This window comes from Acanthisitta chloris, unplaced genomic scaffold, assembly GCF_000695815.1.
Source record: "Acanthisitta chloris isolate BGI_N310 unplaced genomic scaffold, ASM69581v1 scaffold1055, whole genome shotgun sequence".
Classification (NCBI taxonomy): Eukaryota; Metazoa; Chordata; class Aves; order Passeriformes; family Acanthisittidae; genus Acanthisitta; species Acanthisitta chloris.
In genome coordinates, this window is record NW_008672958.1 from 19830 (window position 1) to 39217 (window position 19388).

General features: G+C 45.5%; 1 protein-coding gene across 1 annotated transcript in view; it reads left to right on the top strand.

The window, feature by feature from the left end:
* The window catches only part of LOC103802248 (attractin-like), a gene marked incomplete at its 5' end in the record, with an annotated part of 34458 nt that overhangs the window by 13723 nt on the left and 1347 nt on the right, over window positions 1–19388 (top strand). The window contains 2 exons of the mRNA XM_009074702.1: window positions 2507–2614; window positions 18641–18755. Of these exons, the coding sequence (XP_009072950.1) occupies window positions 2507–2614; window positions 18641–18755 (223 nt within the window). The remainder of the gene's footprint in view (window positions 1–2506; window positions 2615–18640; window positions 18756–19388) is intronic.

Below are 19388 nucleotides of genomic sequence, written 5' to 3' on the forward strand. Positions count from 1 at the left end.
AGTCTGATGATGTGGGAAGAGTGAACAATTACTCAGAATGCTATGCAGCCCTTTCAAAGGACATTGACAGGCTGGAGAGAGAGGCAGTGAAGAACTCCGAAGTTCTACAAAGGTAAATGCAGGGTCCTGCTCCTGGGGAGGAATAACCACCACGTCCTGGTGAACAAGAAGCTGTCCATGAGCCAGCAGTGTGCCCTGGGGGCCAGGCAGGTCAGTGGGATCCTGAGGTGTATTAAGGAGAGCATTGCCAGCAGGTCGATGGAGGTGATCCTGACCCTCTGCTCAGCCCTGGTGAGGCACATCTGGAGTGCTATGTCCAGTTCTGGACTCCTCAGGACAAGAGAGACATGGAGCTCCTGGAAAGGGCCCAGCAGAGGCTACAAAGGTGATGAAGGGACTGGAACATCTCTCGTATGAGGAAAGGCTGAAGGAGCTGAGCCTGCTCAGTCTCAAGAAGAGATGACTGAGAGGTACCCCATCCATGTCTGTCAGTATCTGCAGGGAGGTGTCAGAGGATGGATCAGGCTCTGCTCACTGGTGCCAAGCAATAGGACATGAGGCAACTGGCAGAAACTGATGCACAGGAAGTTCCACCTGAATATGAGGAAGAATTTCTTTTGACTGAGCACTGGAACAGATTGCCCAGAGAGGATGTGGATTCTCCCTCACTGGGGACATTCCAGAATCATCTGGACACAATGCTGTGCCACGTGCTCTAGGATGACACGGTTTGAGCAGGAAGGTGGAAGTGGGTGACCCACTGTGCTCCCTTCCAACCTGGCCAGATCTATGATTCAGTGACTCTGTTTATAAATTTAAGAAAATGATAATATAATTATCGATATCCGATAGCACAGGAAGGACACTGATGTGTTGGAGTGACTCCAGAGGAGGCCACCAAGTTGATTAGGGGGATGGAGCAGCTCTGCTGTGGGGAAAGGCTGAGAGATTTGGGATTGTTCAGCCTGGAAAAGAGAAGGCTTTGAGGTGACAATTGTGACCTTCTGGTACCTGAAGGTGCCTACAGGAAAGATGGAGAGAGACTATTTACAAGGGCCCAGAGTAACAGGACAAGAGAGAATTGCTTCCACTGTCAGAGGCAGGGATAGATGGGGTATTGGGAAGAAATTCTTCTCTGTGAGGGTGGTGAGGCACTGGCACAGGTTGCCCGGAGAAGCTGTGGCTGCCCCATCCCTGGGAGTGTTCCATGCCAGGTTGGATGGGGCTTGGAGCAACCTGGTCTAGTGGAAGGTGTCCATGCCCATGGTATTTTAGGTCCTTTCTATCCCAAACCATTCTGGGATATTATGATTCTAGGAATTAGTTCTGTCCAAACAAGATGTCTGGATAACAGCATCTTCCTTCCACCTGTGTGCTCTGTCCTGCTGTGCTGGATGGGGATATTTGGGGCATCAAGCATTTTGTGGTGTTTTCTTTAGCACTTTTTGAACTCTGTAAATGATCAGTTAGGGCTTGGAGTGTCCAATTGCCCAGAACTAATGGGAAAATGCTGCAGTGATGTTGGGAAGTACAGAAAGAGGTTGGCAGTGCCTCAATCCACCTTGAAAATAGAGGATAACTGGTATTGCGGTAGATAAGTAGTGCTGGTAAATGTGCAAAGCTGTGTACAAGTGGCTTGGGCAGGTTTTGCACTTAAGGGTAAGACCAGTGATTTTTCACATGCTGTATAAAGTGTTTGCCTCTTCCCTTATTAAACAGAGGCATTGAGTCACATCAGACCCCTTGCTTCAGGGAATTCTGGTCCTGCATCCCCTTACAGGCTGTGCTGTTCCATTACAGATTAGTCACTGAAGCCAAAAAGAAGTGTGTCCATAGTTCAGCTCAAATTGAAATGCTCTTTCCAGCCCAGCTGTGTAGAATGTGTCTTTTTCTGTATGTTAAAAAAAGGGGGAGCTGCCTTGTAATGCTTCAAAGTGCTTAAGAGCACAATAAGATGTCTTGTCTCATGAAGGCTTGCAGGGATTTACCCAGGAAGAGGGTTTTGATTAAAATAAAACATTTTGCAACAAGGCCATGTTTGCCATATGATACATTTGCTGCATTCAGCAGGGAAACAATAAAAAAAAGAGGAAGATTATTCAATAGCAGCCTGACAGCATTTTGCAGGTGCTCTTATATGAAATACCAAATTCATTCTTGTAGGAGTTACATGCTGCTGGTAGTTTAATTTTGAAATGATTTCCACAAATCCTATGGAGTGGGAATCAGACAGGTGATGACAAACAACAGCTTCAGAAGGAAATAACTGCTTTATGGAGACTCAGGCAGAACTTTTCCCCTCGCAAACGAGTCAAGCTCAGGCCTGTACATGAAGCTTCAATTGCAATAAGTTGTAGTAACATGAATATTTACCATTTTATCTGCACTCTTAAAACTATTCATTTATATCCTTTTGTATTGGGTAAAGCTTTTTAGATAAGTTGGGGTTTTTTCATCTCTGTGTTGGAACAATCTGATGATAATATTTTTCTGTTTATTAAATTAGCAACTACTGCGTGAGATGCAACAGATGGCAAGTCGCCCCTTCGCCTCCATCAACGTTGCCTTAGAAACAGATGAAGAACCACCAGATCTCATCGGGGGAAGCATAAAGGTGAGAGCTGAGGCTTTAGGATGGTCCTCAAAATTCATCATGGATGCTTAACACTGTAATCCCAAATCCTCTCTTTTTTTTATATACCCGCAAGAAACTATAAGTCTAGGAGGGCCAACAGGTACCAGTTGAATTTGGTTTTATCCCTTCAGATATTCACTTACAGTTTTTAGGCTTGTTGAGATAAATGTGATACTGATGTAGGGTATGAGATGTTGGTTTTGCCTTGTTAGTTTTTATGCCTTGTAATAGAGAAGAATTCAGCTTTACACCAGAGAACATATAGCTGCAAATAGCTGTAGGTGCTGCAAATAGAAACCCTTTGTCTGTGATATCTCAAAGCAAACAGGAATATAATCATCATGTGTTTCTGATTAAATATATATATATTCCAGCATATCTTGTGATGAGCAAATAGGAGCATGGGGAAATCATTGTCTTACACTAGGCTGGCATGTTCTTTGACACATTATATTTTTAGGAAAAACGTATTTAAAAGTCAACAAATGAAATAAAAGGTGTTTTTGTTGTGATGCTTTGGCTAGCACACGCTTGAATACAAAAAGAAAAAATTAACAACCTGAGAACACTGATTATTTTTCTTCCCTAAGACAGATGGATTAGTTTGTTTTATTTAGGCTCAAGTTTTTTGGAAGTCTTCCTCATTAGGGTTTAAGCTGAAGGAGGGGACATTTAGATTAGATGTAGGAAGGAATTTTCCTCTGTGAGGGTGGTGAGGCACTGGCACAGGTTGCCCAGAGAAGCTGTGGCTGGCTCATCCCTGGAAGTGTCCCAGGCAAGGTTGGATGGGGCTTGGTGCAAGCTGGTCTAGTGGAAGGTGTCCCTGCCCATGGCAGGAGGTGGAACTCAATGGTCTGTAAGGTCCTTCCAATCCAGATCATTCTATGATTCTGCGATTACTCCAAGCACTAATTTTCTTCCCTTCTCTTACTGTGACAAGAGAGCAAGTTCTGCTTTTCTATTTAAAAAAAATTGAATTTTAATTATTGCAGAGCACATGAAAACAGTCTGACCCCAAAACTTCTGTTTGGTGAGTAATACTGTTGAAGTCTTGGCCTTAGTATAAGGAAGAACCTCAATTAAGGTTTCCTGTATAGCTTTAGCTCTTCCTTATTTTGGTGTGAATATTGTGTTTCCTGGCAAATTGTAATTCTTTTTCCACCTGATTGGTGTACTGCACCATGTTCTGGGTGCACATTGTGTAGAAACAGCTTTTCACTATATAGAATCATAGAATTGTTTAGGTTGGAAAAAGCCTCTAAGGTCATCAAGTCCAACCTTTCCTCCAGCACTGCCAAGGCCACCACTGTACCGTGTCCCCAGGTGCCACTTACACACAGCTTTTAAGGTTCTCCAGGGATGGTGACTCCACCACTGTGTTGGGCAGCCTGTGCCAGGGCTCGACAGTCATTTCATGAAGGAATTTTCCCTAATATCCAATCTAAATATCCCTTGGTACAACTTGAGGCTGTTTCCTCTGTCTCATCCCTGGTTTGGAGGGTCCTCAGTAATTTGGGGCACTTGAGTCTCTGCGACTTCTCCTTGGAGCCTCTGAGTCGTTCTCCTCTCTTTGACTTCAGATCCTTCAGTTTTTCTGAGTTTGTATAATTTCTCTGCCTCTGTCACGAGGCTGGTAGGCACTGGAAGTCATTAGCTCTAATAGCTCACCAAGGCCTGGAAATCCATACTTGTAAAATGGGATTGTCACTCAGCAAACGAGACTGAACCTTTTTCATTGCTTCATCAAAGAAGCTGTGGGATGTGTATAGATGTTCCCGTCGGGCTGGAGGCGGATCTGGGAGGCTGTAGCCTGAGTGCTGATGGGTTTGGGTTGCAGTCGGTCTGTCTGGGGGCATTTCCCTTCCCCTTCTTCCATTTTCTGGAAGTAAACTAGCTTAGAACACCTCTCCTGTGGGATCAGGCCAGAACAAAGCTGTCCCAAACTTTTTGATCTCTTTGACAAATTGTCTCACTCGAACTACAAAGAAGATAAACTTTGGATCTCTTCTGTTCTGAGGAGTGTGTTATTTCCCCTCTTGTTCAGCTGGCAGCACTTTTGCCTCTTCATTTGGGCTTTGTTGTTTGAGTTCTCTGTACCTCTTTGCTTTCTCTTTTCTCAGTTTCTTCCTTGATTACAGCAATGTTGAACTCTTCCCTTTTGAAGTGCTTCCATAAGCAGCACCACAGGCAGGATTTCATTCTTCTCTCAGCTTCCTTGCTTTTCCATATCTGCCATCATCTTCCATATCTCACTTGAACCTTCTTGGGTACTCAAAAACGGACAGAGAAGCTGCTTTTAAGCATATTAATTAAGACTGTGGAGAAATAGCATTTTTTAGACCCAGAAATTGTTACCAACTGCTAATTGCTCTCTGTGCTGATAACTCATCACATGTTTTTAATCAAATTCAAGCATAAATGGGATGTGCTGACTCATGCAAATGGCACAAATATGGTTCAGTAACGTGGAGCCAAGTAGGGAACATGAACATGGAAAGTTGTGCCAGCAAGTACCTTTATAGAATAAATGGTTGGGGTTGGAAGGGACGTTAAAGATCATCCAGTTCCAGCCCCTGACATGGGTAGGGACACCTGCCATTATCTGGTGGAAGATCTGAATTCAGAACAAGAATGCTTTTCTGTGACAGGGAGAATTGCTATATTATATGGGGTTTATATAGTTTTTATCATCTTGGAGAAGTTGGGTAGGGGATAAAAGTAGTCATGAAAGGCCCTGAGTGTGTCAGGAAGGGAGAGGAGGCTCAGGAAGCTCGTGGGTTTGGTGGATGTCACTTCAGATACAGTCTGGCCTGTTGGATGCCATATGGAAATGAACTTAAATAGAAGTGAAGTCCCAGTCTGGATGTCTAGGGGTGTTGTGGTTTAACCCTGGCAAGAAACTTGGAGTTTTCTCCTCTTGCCTTTTCACCTGCATGGGAAAACAGCTCCTAGAAGGAGGGAGCTGCAGGAAGATGGCTGAGATGATACAAAATTGGACAACTGCGTTTTCCTTTGTGTTTACTTTGTACTTCGGCAGTTCTTTAACTCTTAGCCAAGAAAAGAGTGAAAGGTTTGCATCGTTGGACTGGAACCATCCTGCCATCCACTGTGTCAAAATGTGAGTCTTCATTTTAATGCAAGAACCCCAGACTTGCCTTATCATGAATGCTCTGATGGTTTTCTTTCCCCATGGGAATGAAAGCCTTTGGTTAATAAGGACTTGATTTGAAGGTTACAAAGGAGAAGTGGAAAATGGGATGTCTTGTCTGCAAGAGATTAATTTCCTTTTCCATTGTCCATAGCCAGTTGGCAGCCAGTGTCAAGCTAGTTCCATCTTAAGCTAATGTTTTCCAGCTGGACAGTGTTAGAGTTGTGTTTTCAATTAGTATTTTTCCTGGGGTACTTAGAAGTAATAGAAGGTGATTTACCTGCAGGGGAACTATTCATATTAGAGTCTGCAGCTAGGCAACACATAACTAGCTGCTTTGGTTTATTTCCCACTCAACAAATACCCACTGGATTGCAAATCTACCACTAAATTTGCTTCGTTATTACAAAATCTATTGGCTTTGCTCTGCAGCTCTTTGTGTGTTCAGAGGTGCTGAATATTGTGATTTTTATTCTAAGAGTATTTAACTTCATTGGGTGTCTGGGACTCATCCAAGTGTCTGAACTGGTATTGCTGTAGCTCGGGCTGTTTTAGGGCTTGTTATGGAATTAATCTAAGCCTTGTAATCCTCTGCAGCCATTTTTGGAAGCTTTCCTGGAAGAATCTGGCAAGTTTATCATTTTGACATTGATTTCCAGGTATCTTGAAGCTGCTAAAGGCATGAAGTTACCTTGGGAAAAACCATGCACAGCATAGCAAGCAAACACTTAGAGGATCAACAAGAAAATTGTCGCATTAGGAAAAAATTATCCTTAAGTTGGAAAAAAAATTAGTTTGGAAGCTTTGTAGAGCAGAGCTAGTCTGTAGAGCAGAGCTGGTCTGTAGAGCAGCCCGTGCTGTGCTGTGTTTAGGGATCCAACACATGAAGCCAGTGCTAAGGAGTGATTATCTTTGCATCCATGACTGACAGGCTGCCACATCCCTAGTTTCCTAAATGGAAAGAGAGAAGCATTTGCTGAGCAAAATCCTTGTGAAGTTCATTTAGCATGTTCTGTACCTTCATGCCAACGTGCACTTAATTCTGCTGTGCAAGGACTGAACAGCTTCACTGCAAATCCTTAATCAGACAGCAAGCTGGCTGATTCCTTAAAAATAGCAGGGAAATTGATGGAAAATAGCATCTTACTCTAGTAATTAGTTTGCTTTGTTATGGGAGAAAGTGCTGTTGAGTGGTTTAAAGGCTGCCAGAAGATCCCATCTGTTCAAGAAGTGCAGAGATGATGCGGTGGTGGATCTGGGACAGATTCATTAATGTATTTTCAGTCTAATTGTATTTCACATCCAAGTGTTGCCCTTGTTGGACTCCTTTTACAGTGCAGTGGAGTTGCAACCAGCAGAAAGAAGCAGAGAGATCAGTAGTAAGTCCTGTGACACAGGGTGATGGGTTTGGGGAAGGTGCAGGGGTAGGACTGCGGTGAGGTGTGATTTGAAATGAAGGGTCTTTGTGGGGCATGAGTCCTGTGAGGAGTGGCTGAGGGTAGAGGGAGCCCAGCCTGGAAAACAGGAGATGCAGGGGGGACCTTCTCACTCTTTGCAGCTACCTCAAAGGAGATTGTAGCCAGATGGGGATCAGGCTCTGCTCCCAGGGAACAAGTGACCGGACAGGAGGCCATAGCCTTAAGCTGTGCCAAGGGTGGTTCAGTCTGGACATCAGGAATAATTTCTTCCCAGGAAGGATGATTAGACACTGGAATGTGCTGCCCAGGGTGATGATGGAATCACCATCCCTGGAGGTGTTTAATACTGGATGTGGCACTAACTGCCATGGCCTAGTTGCCATGATAGTGTTAGGTCATAGGTTAGACTTGATGATCTCAGAGGTCTTTTCCAACCTGATCGATTCTGTGATTCTGTGATCTTCCAGCTCCAGCACTTTTACAGGGCAGCTTCATCTTAATTTTCACATGTAGCTCTCTGTTAGGCTATTTCATGCAGTGAGAGTTCAGTGAAGAACTAAGGGCCAAGGAACTGCTGGTTTGTACAGCTTTTACCCTGTTCTGGTCATCACTCTTGGTGACTCACTTCCACCCTTAATTTGTATGTTCCTGACCTGCTATTAGTCCATCAGATTTGCTGAAGGACCAGATTTTGTGTCCCCTCCCAGCCCACCTCACCTAAAATGGTCTGGGTTAGTGTAAACACAGCAAGTATGAAGTCCCCACTGGAGTTCCTGTGCCAGCAGGCACATTTGGAAGGAGAGCAGGCTTGACATGTGATATATTGATGTCATCATAAGCAGAAGTTATCAGACTATCAAATTATTGAATCTTTAAGGTTGGAAAAGACCTTCAAGACCATCAAGTCCAAACATCAACCCAACACCACCACCATGCTCACCACGAAACCATGTCCTCAGTGCCAGATCCACACATTTTTGGACACTTCCAAGTGGTGGATGGTGACTCCACCACTCCTCTGTTCAAATGCTTTACAACCCTTTCCCTGATATCCAATCTAACCCTGCCCTGGAGCAACTTGAGCCTGTTTCTTTGTGTCCTATCAAGACGTGCTGGAGGGGCACAGAGAAGCTTAGGGTTTTTCAAGGACAATACAAATAAGCTGAATGTCATTCATAGCCTCCAAAGGATAATAGTTGGAGAAAGGGAATGAAATTGAGGGAGGAAATAAACTGAATAATCTTGATCTGAGATGGCAGTTGCTGGAGATGGTTCCCATGCAGCCATTGAGGCTGGAAAGGCTGGTGTGGTTCCACCTGACGTGGCTGATGAAGACCACTGGGCTCCTCAACTTCCCTTTGGAAATGCAGTTTAACTTCTGAAGTCTTACTTCTGGGCTTTCTGGCATCTTCTGGTTCTAGGATCTTTTCTGTGCATTGACAGGAATAATTAGGAAGAATTTCTTCCCAGAAGGGGTGGTTAGACACCGGAATGTGCTGTGCAAGGAGGTGATGGAGTCACCATCCCTGGAGGTGTTCAAGGAGAGACTGGACATGGCACTTGGTGCCATGGTCTAGTTGCCGTGGTGGTGTTAGGTCACAAGTTGGACTCGATGATCTCAGAGGTCTTTTCCAAACTGATTGATTTTGTGATTCTGTGTACCCTGAGGAATTCCAAGCCTGTCAGGGTGTAGCTGTCTCCTTGGCTTTAGCAAAACCACTTCCACCCATTAGGCTCTGTCCATGTGCACGAGCAGGTGGCAAGAGCCCTCCCAACAAGGGTGACATGGGTCACACAATGAGCATTGACATTGCAGCTTGTACTTTCTGTTTGGTGTTAATTCTCCTTATGCTGGCCCGTGTTTTAGGGTATGGAAAAGTGTGTGATCCCCTCAGAAGGAACACCAGTATCAGAAAGGGAGCTGAGGTATGTAAAGCAGATTAGCCACAGTAGAATTCCATCTAGGTTGGCTGTGATCCCTTCTGCCAAAGCCATACCAAAAATTCCTGTTAAACCTTCACCTAAGGAATTATTTCCAGCTAACCAGTACCCAGTATCTTTTGATTTCTATTGCAAAAAATTAAAGGAAACATTTGCTACTGCCATAATATAATATGGGATATAAACATTTGGAAGGGAGCTGGCATGAGAGCAACAAAGTTATCTGTTAAGCCTGTCTTCTATTTATGGAATATTTGGCTGATAAGTGTTTTAACTAGTTCTAGATTTGAAGGCTGTAAATATTTCTGCAGGATGGGCCCTGATTTTAGCTGATAAGGAGGAATTTGCTACAGGGAGAGGAAGGAGCATGAAGCTTCCCACAGGAGAGGCATTTTTAAGCTCATTTTTCCCCTCTAACGAGCATCTCTCTGATTGAAGTACTAATAACATCAGGAGCTTCTCAACAACATTATCAGGGCCCTATTTGCATTCCTTTATGCCAAGTAGTTGTTTTGTGTGTGTTGTGTTTGTAGTCTTCGTCCTATTGTCCTATTTCACTGGATTTTTTTACTTCTGCTTTTCCTTGTGCAAAAAGCAGCCAAGTGGTGTAAAAGAACCACAAAAATCCTGTCTCTTCACCCTTACAAAATCAAAATGAATACCCACTGTTGGCCATATGTATATATTTTGTCCAGATTTGCTCCCCATGGTCTCATCCATCCCATCCCCTCCCTGAGGAATTGCAAAAGAAGGACGAGTAAGTGGCAAAGCTCAAAGCTGTGACATGAGATTTGGTCATTTCAGGGTGACTGCTTTGGAAATGCAAACTTGCCTCACAAAATCCTTTCCTTTACCCAGAGCTGGTGGCTGAGCACTGCTGGATTGACATGTACAGTTGAAAATACAAAGCAGTCATTGAAGGCAGCAGGAGCAAACTCAGTGCCCTGTGGAGGCTGAGTGTGGGCTCCCACTTATTGGGAACTCAGGGTGTTCGGATTTGTATTTTTAATTTATAGGTTCACAGATTATTAAAGGGTTGGAATAGACCATCTAATCCCAACCCCTTGCCCTGGGTGGGGACACCTCCCACCAGACCATATCTCAACTCCTCAGGGAACCGTAGTAGTGTCTGTACCCACTTTGGCTCCCACACAATTCCACTTCTAAGAGGTCACTCTCAAGTCCTCATCACTCATTTATCCACCCTCTGTGGGTTCCATCCATGCTGACTGAGAAATAAAGACTGAGCAACCACATGCAGATGTGTTGGGTTTCATAGCATTGTAGTGTGTTCGGGGCTTGGAATAGACCTTACAGATCTAGTCCCAATCCCCTGCCCTGGGCAGGGACACCTCCCACCACACCAGGTTACTCAAGGCTTTATCCAACCTGGCTTTGAACACTGCTAGGGCTGGGGCAGCCACAGCTTCTCTGGGCAACCTGTGTCAGTTTCTCATCACCCTCACAGGGAAAAACTTCCTCCTCATATCTCTTCTATTTCCCTCTTTCAATTTCTCCCCATTACTTCTTGTCCTGTCACTGCAGTTCCTAACCAAGAGTCCCTTTCCAGCTTCCCTGGAGCCTCTTTAGATCCTGGCAGGTTGCTCTGAGGTCTCCACACAACCTTCTCTTCTCCAGACCATTAATATCCATCTGAAGATTTGAATATGATTTGTATTTAGTTCCTCACATGCAGCAACCCAGTTTTGGGGCCACATCATGAGCAAATGCTCATTCCTCAGCCCCTGTGTCACTTCCAAGGTAGATATGAGGGACAAGGTAAATGTGAATTTTTAATCTGAACTCATTTACTGCGAATTATTGCAGGAAGTTCATTCATCTCTATCTTGCAGGACACACGTATTACTCTGAGAATATGATTTTTAAAGCTTAATACTCTTATTTTTTAGACAAAATTGCTTGTAACTTGTTTTACAAATGTTCACTCAGCTTTTAATGGCACAATTTAAAAACTTGCAAATGGAATTTGTCCCTTTTTCTACCAAATGAAATCACCTGAACAAGTGGAATCAAATAAGAAAGTTGAACTGTTTGGGTAATGTTCCTATTCTCATCCTTCCCCACCATAAGATCTTTCTTTTATTTTAATTTCCTTACTGGAAATTGAAAACCATGGAAGAGTTATTTGGTCAAACCACAGAAATATATTTTCCTGGTAAGGAAAGAAATAATGCTCTATGATGTTTTGGGGTTTTTTTAATACATTTTGCAAAGCAATGTGCTGGCAGTGTATCACAGATCCTAAACAAAACTGCTGCTGTGTTTTTCAAATTACACAGCATATTTATTGTTCTAGCCATTAGCTTGATGTGACACATTATTAACCTTTCCAATTTGTCAAATGAAAGCAGCGGAAAGAGAAAGAATGAGGTGAAATAAAAATGTTTAGGTTGAGCATCACACAATTCAACCTGCCTGGGGAAAGCATTTGCCTGTGAAATTGTCTCCCAAGGGAATTGCTGGTGGATTCCACACCTGGGTCACCTAGAAATAGCCCAGATTCCTGGAAAATGCCCTGTTTGTGTAGAAAATCCTGTTGGAGAAGCTGGACTAATAAATCACTTATTGTCTCTTAATGCTTCTGATGTCTGTAATTGTTTAAGCTTTATGCATGGTAAAAACATATCAAAACTCAGGAACAACTGGAATTACCTGGCTGGTTTGGGCCAGTAAAGTCCTCTGTGGAAACAGCTGAGAACAGATTATGATGCTTCTGGGAACAACAGAGTTGTGTCACCTCTTAGTAGAATACCATTAACTTCCTTTTTTCACCCAGGAAAGGGTTGTCACTGTTCCCAAATGTGTGACACTGCTTCCCAGTTCAAATCCAGCTGCTGCGGTGCACCTTCCTGAGGGTGCCCATTCCCCAGCACAGTGTGGGGAGTTCTGTGCCCAGGCCGAGAGGGCTTGGCTGGGCTTTTTCCTATTTATTTGACATTTGCACTGTTCTTGGGGTTTATTCCCATTGTTTCCATTGATCATAGCTTGGCTGGTGTGCAGGAGCAGTCAAAGGGGAATTGCAGAGAAAAGGTTCAGGCTGTTTGTGGGCAGCAGGTGATGGGAGGATTCTGCCCCTCTGCCCTGCTCAGGTGAGAGCTCACCTGCAGTGCTGCCTCCAGCTCTGGGGCACCAACAGCAACAGGATGTGGAGCTACTGCAGAGAGTCCAGAGGAAATGTTCAAAGGGCTGGAGTCGCTCTTCTCTGGAGCTGGGCTGGGAGAGCTGGGAGTGTTCAACCTGAAGAAGGCTCCAGAGAGACCTTAGAGCCCCTTCCAGTGCCTAAAGGAGCTCTGAGAGCTGGAGAGGGACTTTGGACAACAACCTGGAGTACCAGGACAAGGGGGAATGGCTTCTCACTGCCAGAGAGCAGGGTTAGATGGGATATGGGAAGAAATTCTTGGCTGTGAGGGTGGTGAGACACTGGCACAGGTTGTCCAGGGAATCTGTGTCTGCCCCATCCCTGGAAATGTTCCAGGCCAGGTTGGATGGGACTTGGAATAACCTGGTCTGGTGGAAGATGTCCCTGCCCATGGCAGGGGTTGGACTAGGTGCCTTGAAGGTCCCTTCCAACCCAAACCATTCTGATTCTGTGATCAGCTGAGTGAAATGTCACTCCAGAGCACTCAATATTTCCTTGAACACAAGAAGTACCTCAGGGCAAGGGCCTGAGGCCAGCTCAACCAGCTGCAGTTGTCTCTCCACAGCAATTGACTGTGGTCTTTGTCCACCTGCTCCTGCACCTGTACTCCACTCTCCCCTCTGTGTCCCCTCCTGAGGTGGGACTCTGCTGTTCAGGCACCTCTCGAAGCAGTTCTCCTGTGCTGAGTGTCTGAGGGATGCACTTTATCTGCATAGATTTGAATAATGGCTACTTTATTGTGCCATTAAGCTTTCAATGAAAAAAAATCACTTACAGAATTCAACAATGGACTTATCAAAACACTCAAAATGGAAGTCACAGGCGAGGACAGGTTTGAAGCATCTAATAAAAGGTTTTAGAAAGTTTGGAGTTCCAAGTATTTTATTATTTTTTTAAGTGGGCCAATAAATGGCCATTAAAAGGCACCTGTCAGACTGAATCCCAAGCTTTTATCATGACCTGATCTCTGCTTTCCAAGTCCACTCCAAACCTACTTGCAGAAGAGCAGCTTGGATCTGCAGCAAGAGGGAACATCACAAAGTTGTGTCAGGGGAGGTTTAGGTTGGATGTCAGAGAAAGGTTCTTCCCCCAGAGGGTGATTGGGCACTGAAACAGCTCCCCAGGGCAGTGGTCATGGCTCCAAGCCTGACAGAGCTCAATGAGTTCAGGCAGTGCTCTCAGGCACATGGTGGGATTGTTGAGGTGTCCTGTGCAGGGCCTGGAGTTGGACTTTGATGTTCCTTGTGAGTCCCTTTCAGCTCAGGACATTCTATGATTCTATAAGAACACTCAGAAACAACTCAGAGGTGGGGAATGAAAGGAGTCCTGAGTTCTTCTGAGGTCTACCCACCAAAACTCCACTTGCTGAAGCCAGCCAGCTCTTCCTTAGCCCCTTTGTGCCATGGTGGCACCTACCTAGGTCACATCAAGCCACGAGAAAGCTCAGGGCAAGGCCAGCGGTGGGTGAGATCCTGAATACAGATAGCCGTGAAGCTGCTGGTTGGAATCCCGTGTGTTTTCCTCCCTGCCTGCAGAATCCAGTCCCCAGGCTCCTCCAGCGGGTTCTCTGTGTCTCGCAGAGGGCATAGCTTGCCCTTCACTCCCGGCTGATCTCACATCCAATTCCTCATTCCCGTCACTGGGCTGTGAGTCATTCCAGCGGCTGCGCTTTGTCTCTTGGCCAGGCAAGCACACGCTTGGAGATGCGATGCGGAATGAGTCACAGTTCAAAAAGCAGGTGCCTGAGCTGGGGCTGTCACAAATAAATGTGCAGGACTTGAGTCTTCAGACTGCTTTTTGCTGTTATTAACTGCAGCTTGTCATGGGCAAAGCTGGATTTGATGGACAATAGGCCTTTTTCCACCCTCCGTTTAGATTTAAGATGGAGATTATCTGCAGCAAAATGATGTTGTGCTTAAATCCTTCCAAATTAGCTTGCAACTGCCTGACAGATTTTGGGTGCATCATTATCCTTGCTGTGCATGGGTGAGAGAAATAAAGTTCCCCATGCAGGGAAATATTAACAGTTTTTTACTAACCCTCAGCTTTTTTGGGATTGTTCAGCCTAGAAGGGGGCTTTGAGGTGGCCTAATTGCAGCCTTCCAGTATCCGAGGGGAGCCTACAACAAAGATGGAGAGAGACTATTTACAAGGACCTGGAGAGACAGGGCAAGGGGGAATGGCTTCAAACTGAGCGAAAGTAGGTTTAGATTGGATAATAGGAAGGAATTCATGGTTGTGAGGGTGGGTCATCAGGCACTGGCACAGGTTGCCCAGAGCAGCTGTGGCTGCCCCATCCCTGCAAGTGTTCCAGGCCAGGTTGGATGGGGCTTGGAGCAACCTGAGCTAGTGGAAGGTGTCCCTGCCCATGGCATGAGGGTGGAACTAGATGGTCTTTAAGGTCCCTTCCAGCCCAAACCATTCTGTGCTTCTTTTCTGAGCAGACTGACTGGGCAAGGAAGGAGACTTGGAAGTATGTCCTGCTCCCGACTGTCTGTGGTGTATCAGAGAGATTAAAAAATTACTGCAGCATGAGGATCAAGCTCATCCCCATGTTATAAGTGGAATTTTAGGTGTGGGTGTGGCTGAGGTCTGCTGTCACTCGCTGGGGGACAGCGTTGGCTGCCTGTCTGGGGCTCCTTCAGCACCAGTGACACCTGCATAGCAGCTCCTCGTGGTTCTGAATAGAACCAGGAGAGCAGAGAAGAGGAGGATGTGTGACCTTGAGGAATGAAATAAAAATCCCATGGAAAGGGAAAGATTGCGCCCACAGGGACTCACAATGAGGTTTTCTGCTGCATGCTATGGGTTCATTAGTTGGAAAGGGCAGAGAGGAGAAAGGGTCCTGCTTGGGGCTGGACATGAGCTAAATTACCTTCAGAGTCCCTTCAGCTCTGTGGCTGAGAGATGTATAATGAACAACGTCGATTTTTTTTCTATTTTATGATGTGCAGGAGTCTCAGAGTGAGTTTGATACCATTACAGATGCACTGACAGAGCCTGAAATGCCTCTCGGGTCACCTGTGGTTCAGAGCAGCAGATGAGGTGCAGAAAGAGACTGTTGGAGAACAGGAGGAGGTAGCACTTGTGTTCAGAGAACGGATTCAGATGAGCCAAAATGAGGCCAAGATGTACAGTAGGGGAAAGCCCAGGGAGAGAGTTAAGGCACACAAGGGCATCAGATGGATGAATAAATTGAGGTGTGAAAGATTTGAGGTTAAAAGAAAGTTTCTGGTGGCACAGCAGGGAGATCCAGGAGAAGGGAGCCTCTGGAAAGGTCTCACAGAGGTGATGGCACAGGATGAAAGTGTAACCGTGTTTAAAGCAGAGCACTGTACTGCTACACGCAGTCACTGCATTAGTGAAGGGGCAGATTCGATACTATGATATGGATTTTCCAGTCTCCCGTTTCTGTGAGTTGGCTGGAGGGTGGTGAATGTGCTGCTGAGCATCCTCATGGGTTGGAAGGGACGTTAAAGACCATCTAGTCCAACCCCACTGCCATGGGCAGGGACACCTTCTGCTAGACCAGATTGCTCCAAGTCCCATGCAACCTGGCCTGGAACACTTGCAGGGATGGAGCAGCCACAGCTTCTCTGGGCAACCTGTGCCAGTGCCTCACCACCCTCACAGGGAACAATTTCTTCCCAATATCCCACCTATCCTTGCCCTCTGGCAGTGGGAGGCCATTCCCCTTGTCCTGTCACTCCAGGCACTTGTCTCAAGTCCCTCTGCAGCTCTGTTGCAGCCCCTTTAGGCACTGGAAGGTGCTGGAAGGTCTCCTTGGAGCCTTCTCTTCTCCAGGCAGGACACTGCTGGCTCTCCCAGCCTGTCTACAGAGCAGAGGTTCTCCAGTCCGTTGAGCATCTTTGTGGCCATTAATCCAGTGGGAGTTAAAAGCAAATATATTAAGAGTATTAGAAAATAGAATCTCTTTTTGTTCAGTTGCTCTTTCATCCTTCTCTTCCCCCATCACTTCTCTGCATGGTCTTTGCTGCTCACTCCACCCAGCACTGAGGATGAGTATGAAAGCTCTATGCAACTGTCCTCCAGCCTCTGGGATTCAGCAGAACTGTTTTATTAGCAGTAGAATAAATAAGGTTCTTGACTCTCTCCAAAAGAAAATCAACTCTGTGCTTGATTCTTGCTTGCACGAATCCATGGGCTCTTTCTGCAGTTGCCTTCTCTGTGCTCTCTCCATTACCTGTGGTAATTGAGTTGCCTGTGGGATCCAGCACCAGGGTGTGCTTGGTTGCTTGGTGGGAAAAGCATTCTTACAAGTTTGATCCGTTTGTTGGGGGCAGGGAGGTGAAGAAATCTGCTGTCACAAACCAGGCAGACTGCAGCTTCCATCATCCCAGCCCATGGAATACATATTTATCTACCTTGCCCAGACTAACAAATCCTGCTGCAATCATTGCAGTAAATGTGAGATATGGAAACAGTTTTAAGTTTCATTTTGCTTTCTGTCATCTCCTTTTGTCTTTTTTATTGAGCAGCAGTAATTTCACAGCATTGTTTGACTCCTGCTCAGGCTTTTCCAGGGAATTGCCTTGTATTGAGTTTCTGTTGAACATTTAAGTACAGTGGTGCAGTTTGATGCCTGATGGAAAAAGCAATAATTATTTCAGTAATACAAGAGTGGAACCATTCCATACTGAACGGGGAAGCACAAAGCAGTGAGTATATCATGTAAAGAGTGTTTCTCAGCTCTTTTTGCTGCTGTGGAACAAAAGCAGACACTCTCCTGTACCTATAGACCTGCATCCTCATTCTACTGTTGCTGCATCCCACAATAGTGCTGATGCTATGGAATTGTGTGTGGGATCAGGCCTGGCTCAGATGACAATATACTTTAGTTTCTGGGCTAGGCTGTTGCATTTGGCTTTCTAATGACATATTGAAATGAGGTGTTGATCATTCAAATAAAATCTTCATGAAAGTGGGAGGGAGATGTTCAGAGTCACTGCGGGTCAGCAAGGGACCCGGTCCCCTGCTCCTCTAGGGTGGGAGAAAGCTGACTGTCCAGTGTACCATATCATCATAGAATCCTGGAAGGGTTTGGGTTGGGAGGGACCTTACAGACCATCTCATTCCACCCCCTGCCATGGGCAGGGACACTTTCCACTAGACCAGGCTGCTCCAACCCCCATTCAACCTGGCCTGGAACCTTCCAGGGATGGGGCAGACATAGCTGCTCTGGATGACCTGTGCCAGTGCCTCACCAGCCTCACAGGGAGTAATTTCTTCCTAATATCCAATCTTACCCTGCCCTCTCTCAGGGGGAAGCCATTCCCCCTTGTCCTGTCACTCTGTGTCTTTATTCAGGGACCCTCTGCAGGTCTCTTGTGGTTATCAGTTCACACTTTATCTGAAAACTTTATTTCATGTCTGTATTTGCAACGTGAATGTGAACTACTCATAAAGAGGTTTCAATAAAGCATGTTAAGCGTTCTCCACCTTAGGATACAGCAGACCACTGAATCCAGAGCCAGGATCCAGTGTCCTCTGACCTACTGAATCCTCTGTCTTTCAATTTTGAAAAGGACAGTGTGATGCAATAGACTTTTTAAGGCATTTTCAACTCCCAGTCCAACCAGGTACCTAAGAACATAGTCCAGCATGGCCTGGAAGACAATGGAGAATGGATATGACAGAAACGCAATACAAAATTGAGGGAATACAGCTTAAAGCAAACAACCAGAAAATAGAGAATGATTTGGGGGAATCATATCTTAAAATTTCCGAATGGTGTGGGTTGGAAAGATCATCTCATTCTACCTCCTGCCATGAGCATGGACACGTTCCATGAGATCAGGTTGCTCAGGGCCTTATCCAACCTGGCCTTGAACACTTATCTTTATTCTTGGGAAAATGTTCTTTGTGGTGTTAGTGCACAGAGTGCTGTGGAGGTGCTCCATGGAGTTAAAGTCTGGAAATAGAAGTCAAAGCACCAAATTGCTGTGGTCAGACATGCTGCTGATACCGGTGATCCGCTGCTGATGGATTCAACGGGAAAACAACCTCCATCCTGTTGTTTAGCATAAGCTGATCCTTTGTTATTGAATTTAGGGAGAAATACAAGCCTTGTGCAGTGCTTGGCTTTTTAACAGGCTGATTTTTATGAAGTGAATGTGTTTTTTCATGATGACTCTGGGTTTGATTGTTGCTGACATTGGTTTTAGCTTTCCTGGCTGCGTGCTGGAAATCCGCCAAGCGCAGCAACATGGTTCATGCCCTGAAGCTTGTACGAGCTGAAAAAGCTGATGCTGGAGGAAGAGGGAGGGCGGAACACACTGTCTAACATTTGTTTTCTCCTCTTGCTTGCCTCGCTGCAGACTGTACCAAAGCCCATTGCACTGGAGCCCTGCTTTGGGAACAAAGCAGCCGTTCTCTCCGTGTTCGTGAGGTTGCCTCGAGGACTTGGGGGTATTCCACCACCAGGACAGTCAGGTGAGGATTATTGTTGTCTCTCATGGCTTGGTATTAACACCATACTCCTTCCCCAGCCTTACAGATTCAGCTTTCCTGATGCCACAATAGCTGCTGTACCCACACTGCAGCTTGAGGAGTGCTCAGGGCATTTTAGGCTCCTTAGGTTGAGGTTTCAGCCTGAGCTCTGAGTCAATTGATGGATGAACATTGGATGTTTGAATTATGCTATAATTAATGGCCAGAGGGAAAAGAGGGATCTCATAGAGACAGATTTGCAGTAGTTATTTGCAAAAGTAACTTGTCACCCAGCCCATTCCACTTCATTCCCAGCTCCATTTGTAGGGAGACATCAAGTCACAGAATCCTAGAATGCTTTGAGTTGGAAGGAACTGTAAAGATCATCTAGTTCCAACCCCCTACCATGGACAGGGACACCTTTCACTAGCCCAAGTGGCTCCAAGCCCCATCCAACACTTCCTGAAACACTTCAAGGGATGAGGCAGCCACAGCTTCTCTGGGCAACCTGTGTCAGTGCCTCACCACCCTCACAGGGATGAATTTCTTCCCAGTATCCAATCTAACCCTGCGCTCTGGCAGTGGGAAACCATTCCCCCATGTCCTGTCACTACAAGTCTTTTCAGAGCATTCCTG